Below are 15,975 nucleotides of genomic sequence, written 5' to 3'. Positions count from 1 at the left end.
AAAAAGAAAAAAGAAAGCTGGGCCTGGTGGCACACCCTGTAATCCCAGCTGTTCAGGAGGCTGAGGCACGATAATTGCTTGAGCCTAGGAGGGGGAGGTTGCAGAGAGTTGAGATCACGCCACTGTATTCCATGCTGGGTGCCAGAGTAAGACTGTCTCGAAATAAAGAAAATAAATTCATACAGAAAGAATTTTCAGCTGGGCATGAGGCTCAAGCCTGTAACCCCAGCACTTTGGGAGGCCAAGGGGGGCAGACCACCAGTCAGGAGTTAAAGACAAGCCTGGCCAACATGGTGAAACTTTGTTTCCACTAAAAATACAAAAATTAGCCAGGTGTGGTGGTGCATGCCTGTAATCCCAGCTACTCAGGAGGCTGAGGCAGGAGAATCGCTTGAACCCGGAGGCGGAGGTTGCAATGAGCTGAGATTGTGCCACTGCACTCCAGCCTGGGTGACAGAGCGAGACTCCATCTCAAAAAGAAAAAAGAAATAAAGAAAGAAAAAATTTCCACACGAGCTAAATGGTTACAAGAGGTATGAACTACTGATCCTATCAACTACGTATTTAGTTGGCTTTCTACCAAACTGGGAAGTTCCTTTCAAGATGCCATTCAAGTCCTTGTTATAGTCATAGTCTCCATCAACCTTTTCTTCTTTACATTTAAATTACCTATAATATGTATAACCAACTGCTGTAAGTCTGCTGCTAAAACCAGAATTATGCTGGCTCAGTGCATAGAACTTATAGACAAGTTAAATTGGTAGCCCTACCTTTTGGCCCTTATGTTGCTTGATAGACCTTAGGGGTTGATGAGTGCCTGCCCACCTCTATTCCTGTCTGGTCAAGATGTTCAATTGGCTATAAGTCTCTTGGCCACAACCGTTCCACCAAGGGACTGGGTGGTCCTGGAGCAGGTAGCCCCACCATCCTGGCAACGACATGGTACAAATTTGGCTATTGATGCTGCCTGTGGCAGATCTCAGCTAAAAGCAGGAAATGTGGAATAAAAAGAAAATCCGCCAGGTGTGGTGGCTCACACCTGTAGTCCCAACACTGGGAGGCCAAGGCAGGTGGATCACCTGAGGTCAGGAGTTCAAGACCAGGTTTGTTAACATGGTGAAACCCTGTCTTTTCTAAATTTACAAAAATTAGCCAGGCGTGGTGTGGGCACCTGTAATCCCAGCTATTCAGGAGGCTGAGCCAGGAGAATCGCTTGAACCCAGGAGGCAGAGGTTGAAGTGAGCCGAGATTGCGCCACTGCACTCCAGCCTGGGTGAGACAGCGAGATTCCATCTCAAAAAAAAAAAAAAGAAAGAAAAGAAAAGAAAATCCAAAGCCCCCTCAACTGACTGAACAAACCCCTCTTGGCCAAGGATACCCCGCAAAAACTTCAAAATCTAAGTTTCTTGGTTATGATAAGACAGGAGGCTGGTCACACCCCAGTACACACTCTTCCTTACTGTTACTAGCCTTTTTTCCTAAGAGTGAAGCAGAAACCAGTCCTGGAAAACAGATGGAAGAATCCTGCTGATTTCAACTTCAACCACCTGATGCTGTGGGCAGATGTCCCTCTTTTTTTCGTGGTTTTTTTTTTTTTTTTTTTTTTTTTGAGACATGGTCTCTTTTTTTGAGACAGGCTCTGTCACCCAGGCTAGAGTGCAATGGCATGATCTCGGCTCACTACAGCCTCTGCCTCCTGGGTTCAAGTGATCTTCCCGCCTCAGTCTCCCGAGTTGCTGGGACTACAGGCACACATACCACCATGCCTAGCTAACTTCTGTATTTTTTTTGTAGAGATGGAGTTTTGCTGTGTTGCCCAGCCTGGTCGCAAACTCCTGGGCTCAAAGGATCCACCTGCCTTGGCCTCCCAAAGTGCTGGGATTACAGGCATGAGCCACTGAGCTTGGCCTCTTTTTGTGATTTTGATATGACAGCAGACCAGCTCACAAAGCATTCCTTCCTGATCAATTCCTGTTAACCATGGGCTGGCTCTGGCCAATTTACAGAGGCTGCACACAAAGTGCCTTTGTGTCCTATGTTTCGCCTTTTGATGTGTACAGCCTAAGTTTGCATTTTAATGTTAAGTCTTGGCTGGGCATGATGGCTCACACCTATAATCTTAGCACTTTGGGAGGCCAAGGTGGGAGGATTGCTCGAGCCTAGGAGTTCAAGACCAGCCTGGGCAATATAGTGAGACCCTGTCTCTCTTTTTCTTTTCTTTCTTTTTTTGGGTGGGGGGAATGGAGTCTTGCTCTATTGCCCAGGCTGGAGTGCAGTGGTGTGATCTTGGCTCACTGCAACCTCTGCCTCCCAGGTTCAAGCAATTCTCCTGCCTCAGCTCCCAGTAGTAGCTGGGATTACATGTGTGCACCACCATACCCAGCTAATTTTTGTATTTTTAGTAGAGATGGGGTTTCACCATATTGGCCAGGCTGGTTTCGAACTCCTGACCTCAGGTGATCCGCCCATCTCAGCCTTCCAAAGTGTTGGGATTACAGGCATAAGCCACTGCACCTGGCCTTCTGTCTCTATTTTTAAATAAAAATATAAATAGATCGGGTGCCGTGGTTCACACCTATAATCCTAGCACTTTGGGAGGCCAAGGTGGGCAGATAACTTGAGGCCAGGATTTTGAGACAAGCCTGGCCAACACAGTGAAACCTCATCTCTACTAAGAAATAATATAAAAAAATAGCTAGGTGTAGTAGTGCACACCTATAATCCCAGCCACTCTGGAGGCTGTGGCAGGAGAATCACTTGAACCCATGAGGTGGAGGTTGCGGTGAGCCAAGATCATGACACTGCACTCCAGCCTAGGTGATAGAGCGAGACTCTGTCCAAAAAAAAAAAACAGCTGGGCGCCATGGCTCACGCTTGTCATCCCAGCACTTTGGGAGGCTGAGGCAGGCAGATCACTTGAGGTCAGGAGTTTGAGACCAGCCTAGCCAACATGGTGAAACCCCGTCTCTACTAAAAATACAAAAATTAGCCGGGCGTGGTGTCAGGCGCCTGTAATTCCAGCTACTCGGGAGGCTGAGGCAGGAGAATCTCTTGAACCTGGCAGGTGGAGGTTGCAGCGAGCTGAGATCGTGCCATTGCACTCCAGCTTGGGCAACAGAGCAAGTCTTCGTCTCAAAAATAAATAAATAAATGAAAATAAAAATGAAAAAATAAAAAATTAATGTTAAGTCTCAACCCCAAAGTGAACACAGGATGTATGTAACATGTATGTTTGCTTAGTACACACGCATGTGACTCCCTTTCATGGACATTCATAGCTTCTCCTGTAACCCATTAATATGTATGCTAGCCAACCTATTTTACATAAAACTCCTGTCCCACCCTTCCTCCCTCAAATTGCCTGCTTTTGGTCTCAGCCAAAGGTTCCACTTACCAGCCTGCATATTGCAACCCAACATAAGAAATAATATTGTTTCCAAATATATAGATCTGGTGATTTTAAGTTGACACTTCCCAGATTGTCACAAGATTCAGGTATGGCTCACACCCTGTGGTTGCAGGGCACAAGCTAGGATCTCCTGGGAACTGATCTCTTTGAAGGCCCTAGAAGGCCTCCCTTCTTGGTTGATTTTCCTCCAGAGATCCAATTGCCTTCTCAGGCTCCCCTGCCTGCCTCCTCCTCGTTCCTGACCTGTGGCATTGCCCAGGTTACTGGGCCCCCATCTTCCCTGCACTTACTGCCACTCATAGGCTGATGGTTCCCACACCTGCATCCAACCTGGACTCCTCCCCTGAGCTTCCCCTCTGCAACCACTTCCCCCTGGGCCAAGGGCACACAGGCACCTTGACAAAACAGTGTTCTGTGTTTCTTTCTGCCCAAACCTGCCCCTCCCTCTCCTTTTTCCCATCTGTGGTACCACCATGGGCTCAGAGAATAAAAAAATGAAGGCTTTTTGTCATTGACTGGGGTGGGGATGGAGGGAAGAGTTATCCCAGAATCATAGGTGCTGTAGAAAGGATACCTGAGTTGCTGGGAGAGGGGGTCTGTGAGTTGGTGATAGAAGGAGAGCTTGACCCTTCAAACAGCTGAAGATCTGATCAAAAGATTCAGAACATCTGTGATTTTGTGACTGGCAATGAGTGACACTTGGGCTCATGGGGTTGGGGAAGTTGGGAGATTTGGTGGCTCTACAATTTATGGCCTTTTGAGATCCTTGCTCTCTATAGCTGTCTGGGAGGTTGGAAACCTGGGCTCTAGTCCTTGCCCTCATCCTCCGGATCTCATTTTCCTCATCTATGTAACAGGACAGAGGGGTTGGAAACTGATGAGATTAGCTCAAAGGATCCTGGCAGCTCAGGTTGCAAGATTTTTTTCAGACCTGAGCATTTGGGAAAAAATGGGGTAGGTGGAGCTTAGGGACTAGTCTTAGGCCTGTACTGTTAATTCACCCCCTCCCACTTCCCCATGGAGGCTTGGTTGGTGCTCACAAGCAATAATTAACTGCTGAGTGGCCTTCGCCCAATCCCAGGCTCCACTCCTGGGCTCCATTCCCACTCCCTGCCCCACTGCCCGTCTCCTAGGCCACTAAACCACAGCTGTCCCCTGGAATAAGGCAAGGGGGAGTGCAGAGCAGAGCAGAAGCCTGAGCCAGACCAAGAGCCACCTCCTCTCCCAGGTATGACACTCCCCATCCCCCTTCAGAGGCCACACACCCTATGGTACTCCCAGCATGTGTTAAGGATTTGCTGAACTGGAAGGGCCCTCTGTTTGCCTGAAGCCCAGAGAATCTTGAAGTGGAGACTGAGGCCCAGACCAGAGTGTGGCCTGCTCAAGCTTAAATGACAAGTTAGTGTTCATCTCCCTGAACTAGTACCTGGGCTCTAGCCCTTCAGTCCAGCACTGAGTTCTCAGCTCTTCTAGTCTGGGGCCCCAAGGTTGGGGGTGGGGGTCATGATTGTTGGTGGGGAGGGGTCACAGCTGGACCAAGACCTGAAGGTGAAACTAGGAAGGTGGGAAGGGGGCTTGCGGAGTGATGCTGGTTAAAAGGACAGGAAGAGAGCCTGGCTTCAGAAGCAGCCACGGCAAGAGAGACTACTGACTGAACAGGTGGGCTCCACTGAGGGCTGGGGAAAGGATTTTCTCAGCCCCCATCCCCAGCACTGCATATTGGCTGCACCCATGAGAGCCTCAGCACTGTGAAGGTGCAGGGAGCAAAGGCCAAAAGAGCTCTGGCTTGAACTTGGGTGGTCCCTGCTGTGTGACTTGGGGCATGGCCCTTATCTGTGCTCAAATGCTTCTGCAAAGATTAACTGGAGTGAAATACGCTGTAGAGCCTAAGTTTGATCCCAGCATTCTTTGGGAGGCCGAGACGGGTGGACACGAGGCCGAGATCGAGACTCATCTGAAGCATCGATGGGTGAAACCCCATCTCTACTAAAAATACAAAACTAGCCGGGCGAGGGAGGGAGTGCCAGGTAGTCCCAGTTATTCTCGGTGCTGGAGGCAGGAGAATGGCGCGAACTCAGAGGAGGAGCTTGCAGTGAGCTGGAGATCCGCCACCGCACTCCAGCCTGGGTGACAGAGCAAGACTCCGCTCAAAAAAAAAAAAAAAAAAAAAAAAAAAAAAAAAGATTAAACTGGCTATCCTTTGTTGATTTCCCCTTCTTACATTTAATCCTTGCAGGAGAAAGCTAAGCCTCAAGATAGTTTGCTTCTCTTTCCCCCAAGGCCAAGGAGAAGGTGGAGCGAGGGCTGGGGTCAGGACAGGCTGAACGGGAACCCTGTGCTCTAAACAGTTAGGGTTTGTTTCCCAGGAGCTAAACCCAAAGGATCACCTGGTACTCCCTGAGAGTACAGATTTCTCTGGCGTGTCCCTCAAGGTTAGTGAGTGGGTCCACAGAGGCATGACTGGATCCTGGAATGAATGAATCAACCATGAGAGAATGAATGAACACTGGAATCAATAGAGTAGCAGAATAATGGATTGTGGAGCAGGAAGGAGAGCTGCTGGGTGGGAATTCAATTCCAGGCCTATCTGAACCCTGCTGTGCCATCAGCCTGGAGACAGCCCAGCTCAGGCCCTGCCTAGACCCCTGTCAAGGAGGCCCTGTCAAGAGGAGAGGAGGGGCAGCACGGGGGCAAGGCAAGCTTGTGAGCCGGAAAGCATGTCCACTTTAGCGACTGGTATGTGGAAGATGAGTTAGAGGAGACAGATGGAGAGAAGTCATAGGAAATAAATTCCGAGCATTTTAGGGGGACCCAGACACCTGGTGACCAGTGGAGTGAAGGAAACAGTCACCTCCCAAAATTCAGTGTCTGAGGTCAAAGGATTGAAGTTCCGTGATGACCAAGGAGAGGCCAGCTCTGTGGTAGGGGGCACAGGAGCTCCCCAAGGCCCCAGGGCTGTCTAGCTGGCTGCCCCCTGCCAGCCCCTGTGCCCTGTGACCCCCGTCCTGCCCCACCCCGCCCCAAGATCCCATGGTTTCCAGGAGGGGCCTACTCAACTAGCTTGAGTGATGAGGCTAGAAAGGGCTGGGACCAAGGTTTAAAAAGCAACTATGAAAAACCACACTGCAGCCCCCCAGCTAAAACATTTTTATAAGCTTTTTGTTTTGTTTTGTTTTGTTTTTTGAGATAGAGTCTCGCTCTGTCACCCAAGCTGGAGTGCAATGGCACAATCTTGGCTCACTGTAACCTCCGCTTCTTGGATTCAAGTGATTCTCCTCCCTCAGCCTCCTGAGTAGCTGGGACTACAGGCACATGACACCGCACCCAGCTCATTTTGTATTTTTAGTAGAGATGGGGTTTCACTATGTTGGCCAGGCTGGTCTCAAACTCCTGACCTCAGGTGATCCACCCACCTCAGCCTTCCAAAGTGCTGGGATTACAGGCGTGAGCCACCACGCCCAGCCCATTTTTGTGAACTTTTACAACGAAGCAATTTGGTGTCAAAATCTGGCCTGAAAATTAATGTGAGCTTATGTATAGTTTTAATTTATCCCACCAGTGTAACTGTTTCACCCCAGAACACACACTTGACTATTGGGTATATGAAAATTATATTATATTTGAATCACCTTTGATGAAATCCTAAAAAATTTTAACTCTGAAACATTTGAATGAGGCATTGTGGACCTATGACAAACTCCTGGCTATTTCTGCATTTTGCCCAAATCCATCCTTGAATTATATCACTTGAACCTGGTGATCACCTGGAGAAGGCAATGAGGCTCAAGCCAGGGAGGGGTGGTGTCTAATCCCACCTCTCACTGGATCTGGGAAAACTGAGGGAGATGGGGGCAGGGCTCTATCTGCCCCAGGCTTCAGTCCAGGCCCCACCCTCCTGGAGCCCTGGGAACAACTTAAGGCCTCACCTCCGCATTCCTTGGTGCCACTGACCACAGCTCTTCCTTCAGGGACAGACATGGCTCAGCGGATGACAACACAGCTGCTGCTCCTTCTAGTGTGGGTGGCTGTAGTAGGGGAGGCTCAGACAAGGACTGCACGGGCCAGGACTGAGCTTCTCAATGTCTGCATGAACGCCAAGCACCACAAGGAAAAGCCAGGCCCGGAGGACAAGTTGCATGAGCAGGTGGGCCGGGGGTGATCTGGGGTGGTGAGGGACTGGCTCAGGAAGAGGAAACCAGGACATGGAAATGTCAAACTCCATTCACTGGTGAAGTGAAGGCAGACAGACCCACAGGAGGAGCCCTTCAGTTTGCATTAATATGGGTGACTATTTCACAGACACTGTGTGCCAAATGTCGGTACAATGCCAACAGTTCACCTTCTTGATTGTTGAGTTTCCGCATGACATAGATAAGGAAGCAGGCCCAGAGGAGAGCCTGGGAAATGAAGTTGGAGTGACTCATCCTGGGGTTGCTTGATTTAGGCATTTAGACTTTGAATGACTCCTCCAAAGATCCGAGGGAAGAAACTGCATACTGTGCATAGTGGCCTCTTTTCTGCCAGCCCTAAACAGCTCAAGAAGGGAGAGTCTCTCACATTATGAGGCTGGGTGCGAAGCATTCTTTTTTTTTTCCCTGAGACGAGGTCTCCCTATGTTGCCCAGGCTGGTCTCAAACTCCTGGACTCAAGTGATCCTCCCACCTCGGCCTCCCAAAGTATGGGATTACAGAAATGAGCCATACCCCTCCTGAAGCATCTTGGTTCATGCATCTAGCAAAACTTTGGGCTGTGTCTCTCAACCACATTGGACCTGAGTTCTCCCTATAACATTTATTTTGCTACCACCCGTTTAATATCCTGAACATGATGATATAACTAAAGAAAAAGCAGAGGAAAAGTAATTTGTAGTCCGGTGTTATGGCTCACGCCTGTAATCCCAACACTGTGGGAGGCCGAGGTGGGCAGATCACTTGAGATCAGGAGTTCTAGACTAGCCTGGGCAAGATGGCAAAACCCCATCTCTACTAAAAAAACACAAAAAATTAGTCAGGTGTGGTGGCACATGTAGTCCCAGCTACTCAGGAGGCTGAGGTGAGAGGGTCAACTGAGCCCAGGAGGCAGAGATTGCAGATCGTGCCACTGCACTCCAGCCTGGGCAACAGAGTGAGACCCTGTCAAAAGAAAGAAAGAATGAAAAAAAAAAAAAGAAAAAGAAAGGAAAGGAAGGAAAGGAAAGAAAGAAAGAAAGAAAGAAGAAAGAAAGACGAAAGGGAGGGAGGAAAGAGAGAGAAACTTGTAGTATGCATTTCTTTTTTTTTTGTTTTTTCTTGAGATGGAGTTTTGCCCTTGTTGCCTAGGGTGGAGTGCAGTGATGCAATCTCAGCTCACTGCAACCTCCACCTCCCAGGTTCAAGTGATTCTCCTGCCTCAGTCTCCTGAGTAGGCACACACCACCACATCCAGCTAATTTTCTGTTTGTTTGTATTTTTAGTAGAGATGGGGTTTTTACTATGTTGGCCAGGCTGGTCTCGAACTCCTCACCTCATGATCCGCCCTTCTTGGCCTCCCAAAGTGCTGGGATTATAGGTGCGAGCCACCGCACCCGGCCTTAAGTGCACATTTTATTTATTTATTTATTTATTTATTGACATGGCGTCTTGCTCTGTCGCCCAAGCTGGAGTGCAGTGGCACAATCTCAGTTCATTGCAACATCCGCCTCCCGGGTTCAAGCAATTCTCCTGCCTCAGCCTCCAGAGTACCTGGGACTACAGGTGCCTGCCACCACGCCCAGCTAATTTTTGTATTTTTAGTAGAAATGGGGTTTTGCCATGTTGGCTAGGCTGTGGTCTCCATTCTTGACCTCAAGTGATCTGCCCACCTCCACCTCCCAAAGTGTTGGGATTACGGGCGTGAGCCACTGTACCCAGCCCACATTTTAATATTTAGCTCATCAGCCTCAAGTAACGAGATTCAGAAAGCTTGAGGATAGCCACACAGGAGCATAGATTCCACTCATTCTGAATTTCACAGCCATCACAAGTTAGTTTTTAAGGAAAAATAGTAGTTCCTAAGTTGTTTCTTAATAATTTATAATAAAAATAACATCCGCAATTGATTGGCTATACATTGTTTTTTGTATCACAAATTCCGGGAACAGATAATGGGTGAGGCAGCTAGTCAGGGACAAAACACCTCCTGAGTAGCTGGGATTACAGGTGTCCGCCACCACACTTGGCGAATTTTTGTATTTTTAGTAGAGACGGGGTTTCACCATGTTGGCCAGGCTGGTTTCAAACTCCTGATCTCAGGTGATCCACCTGCCTTGGCCTCCCAAAATGCTGGGATTACACGAGTGAGCCACTGCACCAAGCCTGGGGTTACAATTTAAATTGCTTTTTTACCTTCAAATCTTTGTCACCTCAGTGAGGCTTAATCTGACCGCACTATTACACTGCAAGTCCCCATCCTTCTCCCTTGCTTAATTGTTGTCCAAAGCAATAATCAGGTGATGTGTTCATTGTTGTAACTCTAGTTTCTACAAAAGTACCTGGGTGAGAGTAAGTAGGATCTCAATAAAGGTTGAATTAACAAATTTTGTAATGACTGCAACTCCAACAGGAGCTCCCTTCTGGGCTCCCACAGTCTCTGACGGCCCTCTCCCCTAAAGAGGTCCCAACAGCAAGTATTTTCCTGGGTGACTTCCAGTGGGCTGGGGAATGAAGGACTAAGAGGGGAGACACTGCATGTGGAATATTCTGGCTGTTCTGGCTGTGGACCAAGTCCTGTGTCTTCCCCCATCCAGTGTCGTCCCTGGAAGAAGAATGCCTGCTGTTCTACCAACACCAGCCAGGAAGCCCATAAAGATGTTTCCTACCTATATAGATTCAACTGGAACCACTGTGGAGAGATGGCACCTGCCTGCAAACGGCATTTCATCCAGGACACCTGCCTCTACGAGTGCTCCCCCAACTTGGGGCCCTGGATCCAGCAGGTATGCATGGCTTCCTGTAGGTACAAGACCTAGCAGAAGAGCTGAACTTTCCAGGCATCTCTGCAGGCTGCGATCCCAGCTCCAGTTCTATTCAGGTCTGGGTTGCTGGGATTCTTGAACCTGAGCCCTTCTTTTGTAACAAAATCTCCCAGGTGGATCAGAGCTGGCGCAAAGAGCGGGTGCTGAACGTGCCCCTGTGCAAAGAGGACTGTGAGCAATGGTGGGATGATTGTCGCACCTCCTACACCTGCAAGAGCAACTGGCACAAAGGCTGGAACTGGACCTCAGGTGAGGGCTGGGGTGGGCAGGAACGGAGGGATTTGGAAATGGAGGTATGTGGGTGTGGAACAGGGATGTGACAATTTGGGGTTGTAGGGCTGGCAGACCCCAAGATAGTTCTGGGCCCTGTGGATAAAGGTCTTCCTTCTTCTCTACAGGGTTTAACAAGTGCCCAGTGGGAGCTGCCTGCCAACCTTTCCATTTCTACTTCCCCACACCCATAGTTCTGTGCAATGAAATCTGGACTTACTCCTACAAGGTCAGCAACTACAGCCGAGGGAGTGGCCGCTGCATCCAGATGTGGTTCGACCCAGCCCAGGGCAACCCCAATGAGGAGGTGGCGAGGTTCTATGCTGCAGCCATGAGTGGGGCTGGGCCCTGGGCGGCCTGGCCTCTCCTACTTAGCCTGGCCCTAACACTGCTCTGGCTGCTAAGCTGACCTCCTTTTACCTTCTGATACCTGGAAATCTCTGCCCTCTTTAGCCCCATAGCTCCCAGCTATTTGGTTCCTGCTCCATGGTTGAGCCTCTGACAGCCACTTTGAATAAACCGGACACCGCACATGTGTCTTGAGAATTATTTGGGTATGAATGGGAACGTGACTGTTTTGTTTTCCAATTCCCGTTGATTGAAACCAGTGAGACTGGGCCAATTCCTAGCTCTGACAGTTGCTATGAACTAACCTGATACTTAACTATTCTTCTAACTTAGGAGACATTCGTAGCTCTCAATTTCATTTTTCACTACAGCTCCAATCTAGAGCCAAGTCCAGGAATTTTTTGTTTGTTTTGAGACAGGGTCTCACTCTGTCACCAGGCTGGAGTGCAGTGGCATGATCTTGATTCACTGCAACATCTGCCTCCTGGGCGTAAGCAATCCTGCCACCTCAGCCTCTCAACTTGAGACCACAAATATGTGCCACCACACCTGGGTGTTTTTTGTTTTTTGTTTTTTTTTTTTTGAGATGGAGTTTCGCTCTTGTTGCCCAGGCTGGAGTGCAATGGCATGATCTCAGCCCATGGCAACCTCTGCCTCCCAAGTTCAAGTGATTCTCCTGCCTCAGCCTCCCAAGTAGCTGGGATTATAGGCATGCGCCACCACGCCCGGCTAATTTTGTACTGTTACTAGAGACAGGTTTTCTCCATGTTGGTCAGGCTAGTCTTGAACTCCCGACCTTAGGTGATCTGCCTGCCTCGGCCTCCCAAAGTGCTGGGATTACAGGCGTGAGCCACTGCGCCTGGCCCCACCTGGCTAATTTTTACATTTTTTTTTGTAAAGAGGAGATCTTGTTACGTTGTCCAGGCTGGTCTCAAACTCCTGGCCTGAAGCAAACCTTTCATCTCAGACTTCAAAAGTACTGGGATTACAAACATGAGCCACCATGCCCAGCACAATCTCAGCTCACTGCAACCTCTGCCTCCCACATTCAAGCAATTCTACCTCAGCCTCCTGAGTACCTGGGACTATAGGTGTGGGCCACCATGCCTGGCTAATTTTTCTATTTTTATTAGAGATGGGGTTTCGCCATGTTGGCCAGGCTGGTCTGGAACTCCTAACCTCAGGTGAACCACCCACCTTGGCCTCCCAAAGTGCTGGGATTACAAGTGTGAGACACCATGCCCAGCCTAGCTCAGGATTTTATCATTTAAACTGAACGTAAGTCTCCCAGGGTTGATTCCTGTGCTGTGCTCAGCTCTCCAAAAGAAGAGATGGGAAGGCTGTAGCCAGCATGTTTTGGATGGGTTGCTGGGAAGAAGGTAAGGGTGGCAGCAAGAGCCATACAGCACTAACAGCTAATACCCACAAAGCATTATCTGCTAGGCACTATCCTACCTAAATTGTTTATATCGATGATATGTAGATACTACTGTCTGCATTTTCTATATGTAGAAACAGACACATAAAATAAAGAACATTGCCTGACCAGGCGCGGTGGCTCACACCTATAATCCCAGCTCTTTGGGAGGCCGAGTCGGGCGGATCACCTGAGGTCAGGAGTTCGAGGTTAGCCTAGCCAACATGGCAAAACCCTGTCTCTACTAAAAATACAAAATGTAGGCCGGGCGTGGTGGCTCACACCTGTAATCCCAGCACTTTGGGAGTTTGAGGCGGGTGGATCATGAGGTCAGGAGATCGAGACTATCCTGGCTAACATGGCAAAATCTATCTCTACTAAAAATACAAAAAAAGTAGATGTGGTGGTGGGCGCCTGTAGTCCCAGCTACTTGGGAGGCTGAGGCAGGAGAATGGCGTGAACCCGGGAGTGAGTCAAGATCGCACCACTGAACTCCAGCCTGGGTAACAGAGCAAGACTCCATCTCAAAAAAAAAAAAAAAAAAAATTACGAAACAGCCCGACGTGGTGGCATGCGCCTGTAATCCCAGCTACTCAGGAGACTGAGGTGGTAGAATCTCTCGAACCCGGGAGGCAGAAGTTGCAGTGAGCTGAGATCGCACCATTGCACTCCTGCCTGGGCAACAGAGCGAAACTCCATCTCAAAAAAAAAAAAAAAAAAGAACATGCTCTTTCCCCTCATGGAGCGAATAAATATGTGTGTGTGTGTGTCTTGAAGGGATAATGTTTCCGTGGCTGACCAGAGGAGCTGAGCCTAACCTGCTCTGCCAGAGCTAGGACTGGAACCCAAACTTCGACTCCTAAGCAGGTTCCAAACTAATAATCTGAAGGGTTTTAAGGCAGTGTTCTCCATTAAATATAGTTTGTAAGCTTTGTATTAAGCCAGGTTATGTTACAGTAACATTCCTAATATTTCTGTGGCTTCATACAACTCACCTTTTTGGGTTCTTTGTTTGTTTGTTTGTTTTCTTTTGTTTAAAGACAGAGAGTCTCTCTCTGTCATGCAAGCTGGAGTAGTGGCGTGATCATAGCTCACAGCAGCTTCAAATTCCTGGGCTCAAGTGATCTTCCTGCCTCAGCCTCCTGAGTAGCTGGGACTACAGGTGTGAGCCACAACATTCAGCTAATATATACGCATATAAAATATGTATTGTATATATGATAATAAAGACAGGATCTCACTATCTTACCCAGGTTGGTCTTGAACTTGTGCTGAAGTGATCCTCTCAAAATGCTGGGATTACAGGTGTCAGCCACTGCGCCTGGCCACAAATCATGTTTGTTTCTTGCTCAAGCTACAATGTTTAATGTGGGTTATCAGAGGGATTCTGTTCATTTCTCTTTCCTGGACTACATTAGCAGCCAGGAACTTCTGCTTCTCACTGGAGGCCCAGGCTGATTGGAGGCTCCATCTTCTATGAGACAGGAAGAGGGAACTTGGCGAATTCCATAAGGCTCTTCAGATTTCCACCTGTCACTTATATCATTGGCCAAATCAAGTCATGAGCATGCCTAAATTCAAGAAGACCAGGAAAACATGATCTTATCATGTACTTGGAAGGACAGGAGAATCACAAGGTTTGCAACAGACCTACTGATGACTACAAAGACCTCATTATTTTCTGGTCAGTTTCTATTTCTGACATGGTCATAGTTACAAATTTAATTTTTCAGCTAGATCCTAGTAAGAAGGAAGACCAACTCTTTAAACCTATGCAAATAACTACATCAACCCAGGCTGGGCATGGTGGCTTATGCCTATAACCCCAGCACTTTGGGAGGTTGAGGCAAGTGGATCACTTGAGGGCGGGAGTTCAAGACCAGCCTGGCCAACATGGTGAAACTCCATCTCTACTAAAAATACAAAAAAATAAGCTGGATATGATGGCACATGCCTGTAAACTCCAGCTTGTTGGGAAGCTGAGGCATGAGAATTGCTTGAATCCAGGAGGTGGATGTTGCAGTGAGCCGAGATCGTGCCACTGCACTCCAGCCTGGGCAATGGGCAATGGAGTAAGACTCCGTCTCAAAAACAAAACAACAACAACAACAACAAACCAAAAACAACAACAACAAAGAAAACTACACACACACACAGAAAAAACCAGAAAAACTACATCAACCTGAAAAGTGGAGCAATCCACTGCTGACCGCCCAGGGTAGTCTTGTAAACAAGGTCAATTGATGCATCATGTTCTCTACAGGATCAGTGACACCATTTACAAATATGATTTGTTGGCCGGGCATGGTGGCTCAAGCCTGTAATCCCAGCACTTTGGGAGGCCGAGATGGGCGGATCACGAGGTCAGGAGATCGAGACCATCTCTACTAAAACCCCATCTCTACTAAAAAATACAAAAAACTAGCCGGGCGAGGTGGCGGGCGTCTGTAGTCCCAGCTACTCTGGAGGCTGAGGCAGGAGAATGACGTAAACCCGGGGGGCAGAGCTTGCAGTGAGCTGAGATCCAGTCACTGCACTCCAGCCTGGGCGACAGAGCGAGACTCCGTCTCAAAAAAAACAACAACAAAACAAAAAACAACAACAAAAAAAACAAATATGATTTGTTTACAGATATATTTGGATTAGTGGAATTTAAGATAAGTACCATCTAAAACCAAATTTTTTTCTTTTTTTGAGACGGAGTCTCACTCTGTCACTAAGGCTGGAGTGCAGTGGCACAATCTCGTCTCACTGAAACCTCTGCTTCCCGGGTTCAAGCAATTTTCATGCCTCAGCCTCCCAAAAAGCTGGGATTTTAGGCATGTGCCACCACACCCAGCTAATTTTTGTATTTTTATTAGAGACGGGGTTTCACCATGTTGGTCAGGCTGGTCTCAAACTCCTGGCCTCAAGCAATCCACCTGACTTGGCCTCCCAAGGTGCTGGGATGACAGGCATGAGCCACTATGCCCGACCTATTTCTTTTACTTATTTATTTTGTGTGTGTGTGTGTGTGTGTGTGTGTGTGTGTGTGTGTGTGTGTTGGTTTTTGTTTTGAGACGGAGTCTCTCTCTTGTCCAGGCTGGAATGCAGTGGCGTGTTCTCGGCTCACTGCAATGTCTGCTTCCCAGCTTCTCCTGCCTTAGCCTCCTAAGTACCTGGGACTACAAGCATTGCGCCACCATGCCCAGCTAATTTTTGTATTTTTAATAGAGACAGGATTTCTCCATGTTGGCCAGGCTGGTCTGGAACTTCTGGGCTCAAGCGATTCACCCACTTCGGTCTCCCAAAGTGCTGGGGTTGCAGCCATGAACCACCAAGCCTGGCCCACTTACTTCTTTTTTGGACCAAAAGTATAAGTGATGAATGCAAAAATTGATAAATTGGACTTAAAATTCAAAACTCTTGCTCTTTAAAAGACAGTCTTAAGAAAATTAAAAGGCAAACAACAGACTGGAGGAAATATTTACAAAACACATCTGATAAAGGATCTGTATTCATAATATACAAAGAACACTTACAACTCAGTAATTATAAGGC

At 48.1% G+C, this 15,975-nt stretch overlaps 1 protein-coding gene across 1 annotated transcript; it reads left to right on the top strand.

Annotated features, from left to right (window-relative positions):
* The first annotated feature begins 3,111 nt into the window (after positions 1 to 3,111).
* On the top strand, positions 3,112 to 11,203 carry FOLR1 (folate receptor alpha). The gene is made up of 5 exons (XM_003910362.3): positions 3,112 to 4,637; positions 7,378 to 7,553; positions 10,173 to 10,361; positions 10,514 to 10,649; positions 10,799 to 11,203. The coding sequence occupies exons 2-5, from the start codon at positions 7,386 to 7,388 to the stop codon at positions 11,077 to 11,079; spliced, it is 774 nt and encodes a 257-aa protein (XP_003910411.1). The 5' UTR covers positions 3,112 to 4,637; positions 7,378 to 7,385; the 3' UTR covers positions 11,080 to 11,203.
* The last annotated feature ends 4,772 nt before the right edge of the window (positions 11,204 to 15,975 follow it).

The sequence above is a fragment of the Papio anubis genome, chromosome 12 (genome assembly GCF_008728515.1).
Source record: "Papio anubis isolate 15944 chromosome 12, Panubis1.0, whole genome shotgun sequence".
Taxonomy (NCBI): Eukaryota; Metazoa; Chordata; class Mammalia; order Primates; family Cercopithecidae; genus Papio; species Papio anubis.
The sequence above is the reverse complement of the archived record's forward strand: the minus strand, read 5'-3'. Positions and strand labels throughout refer to the sequence as shown.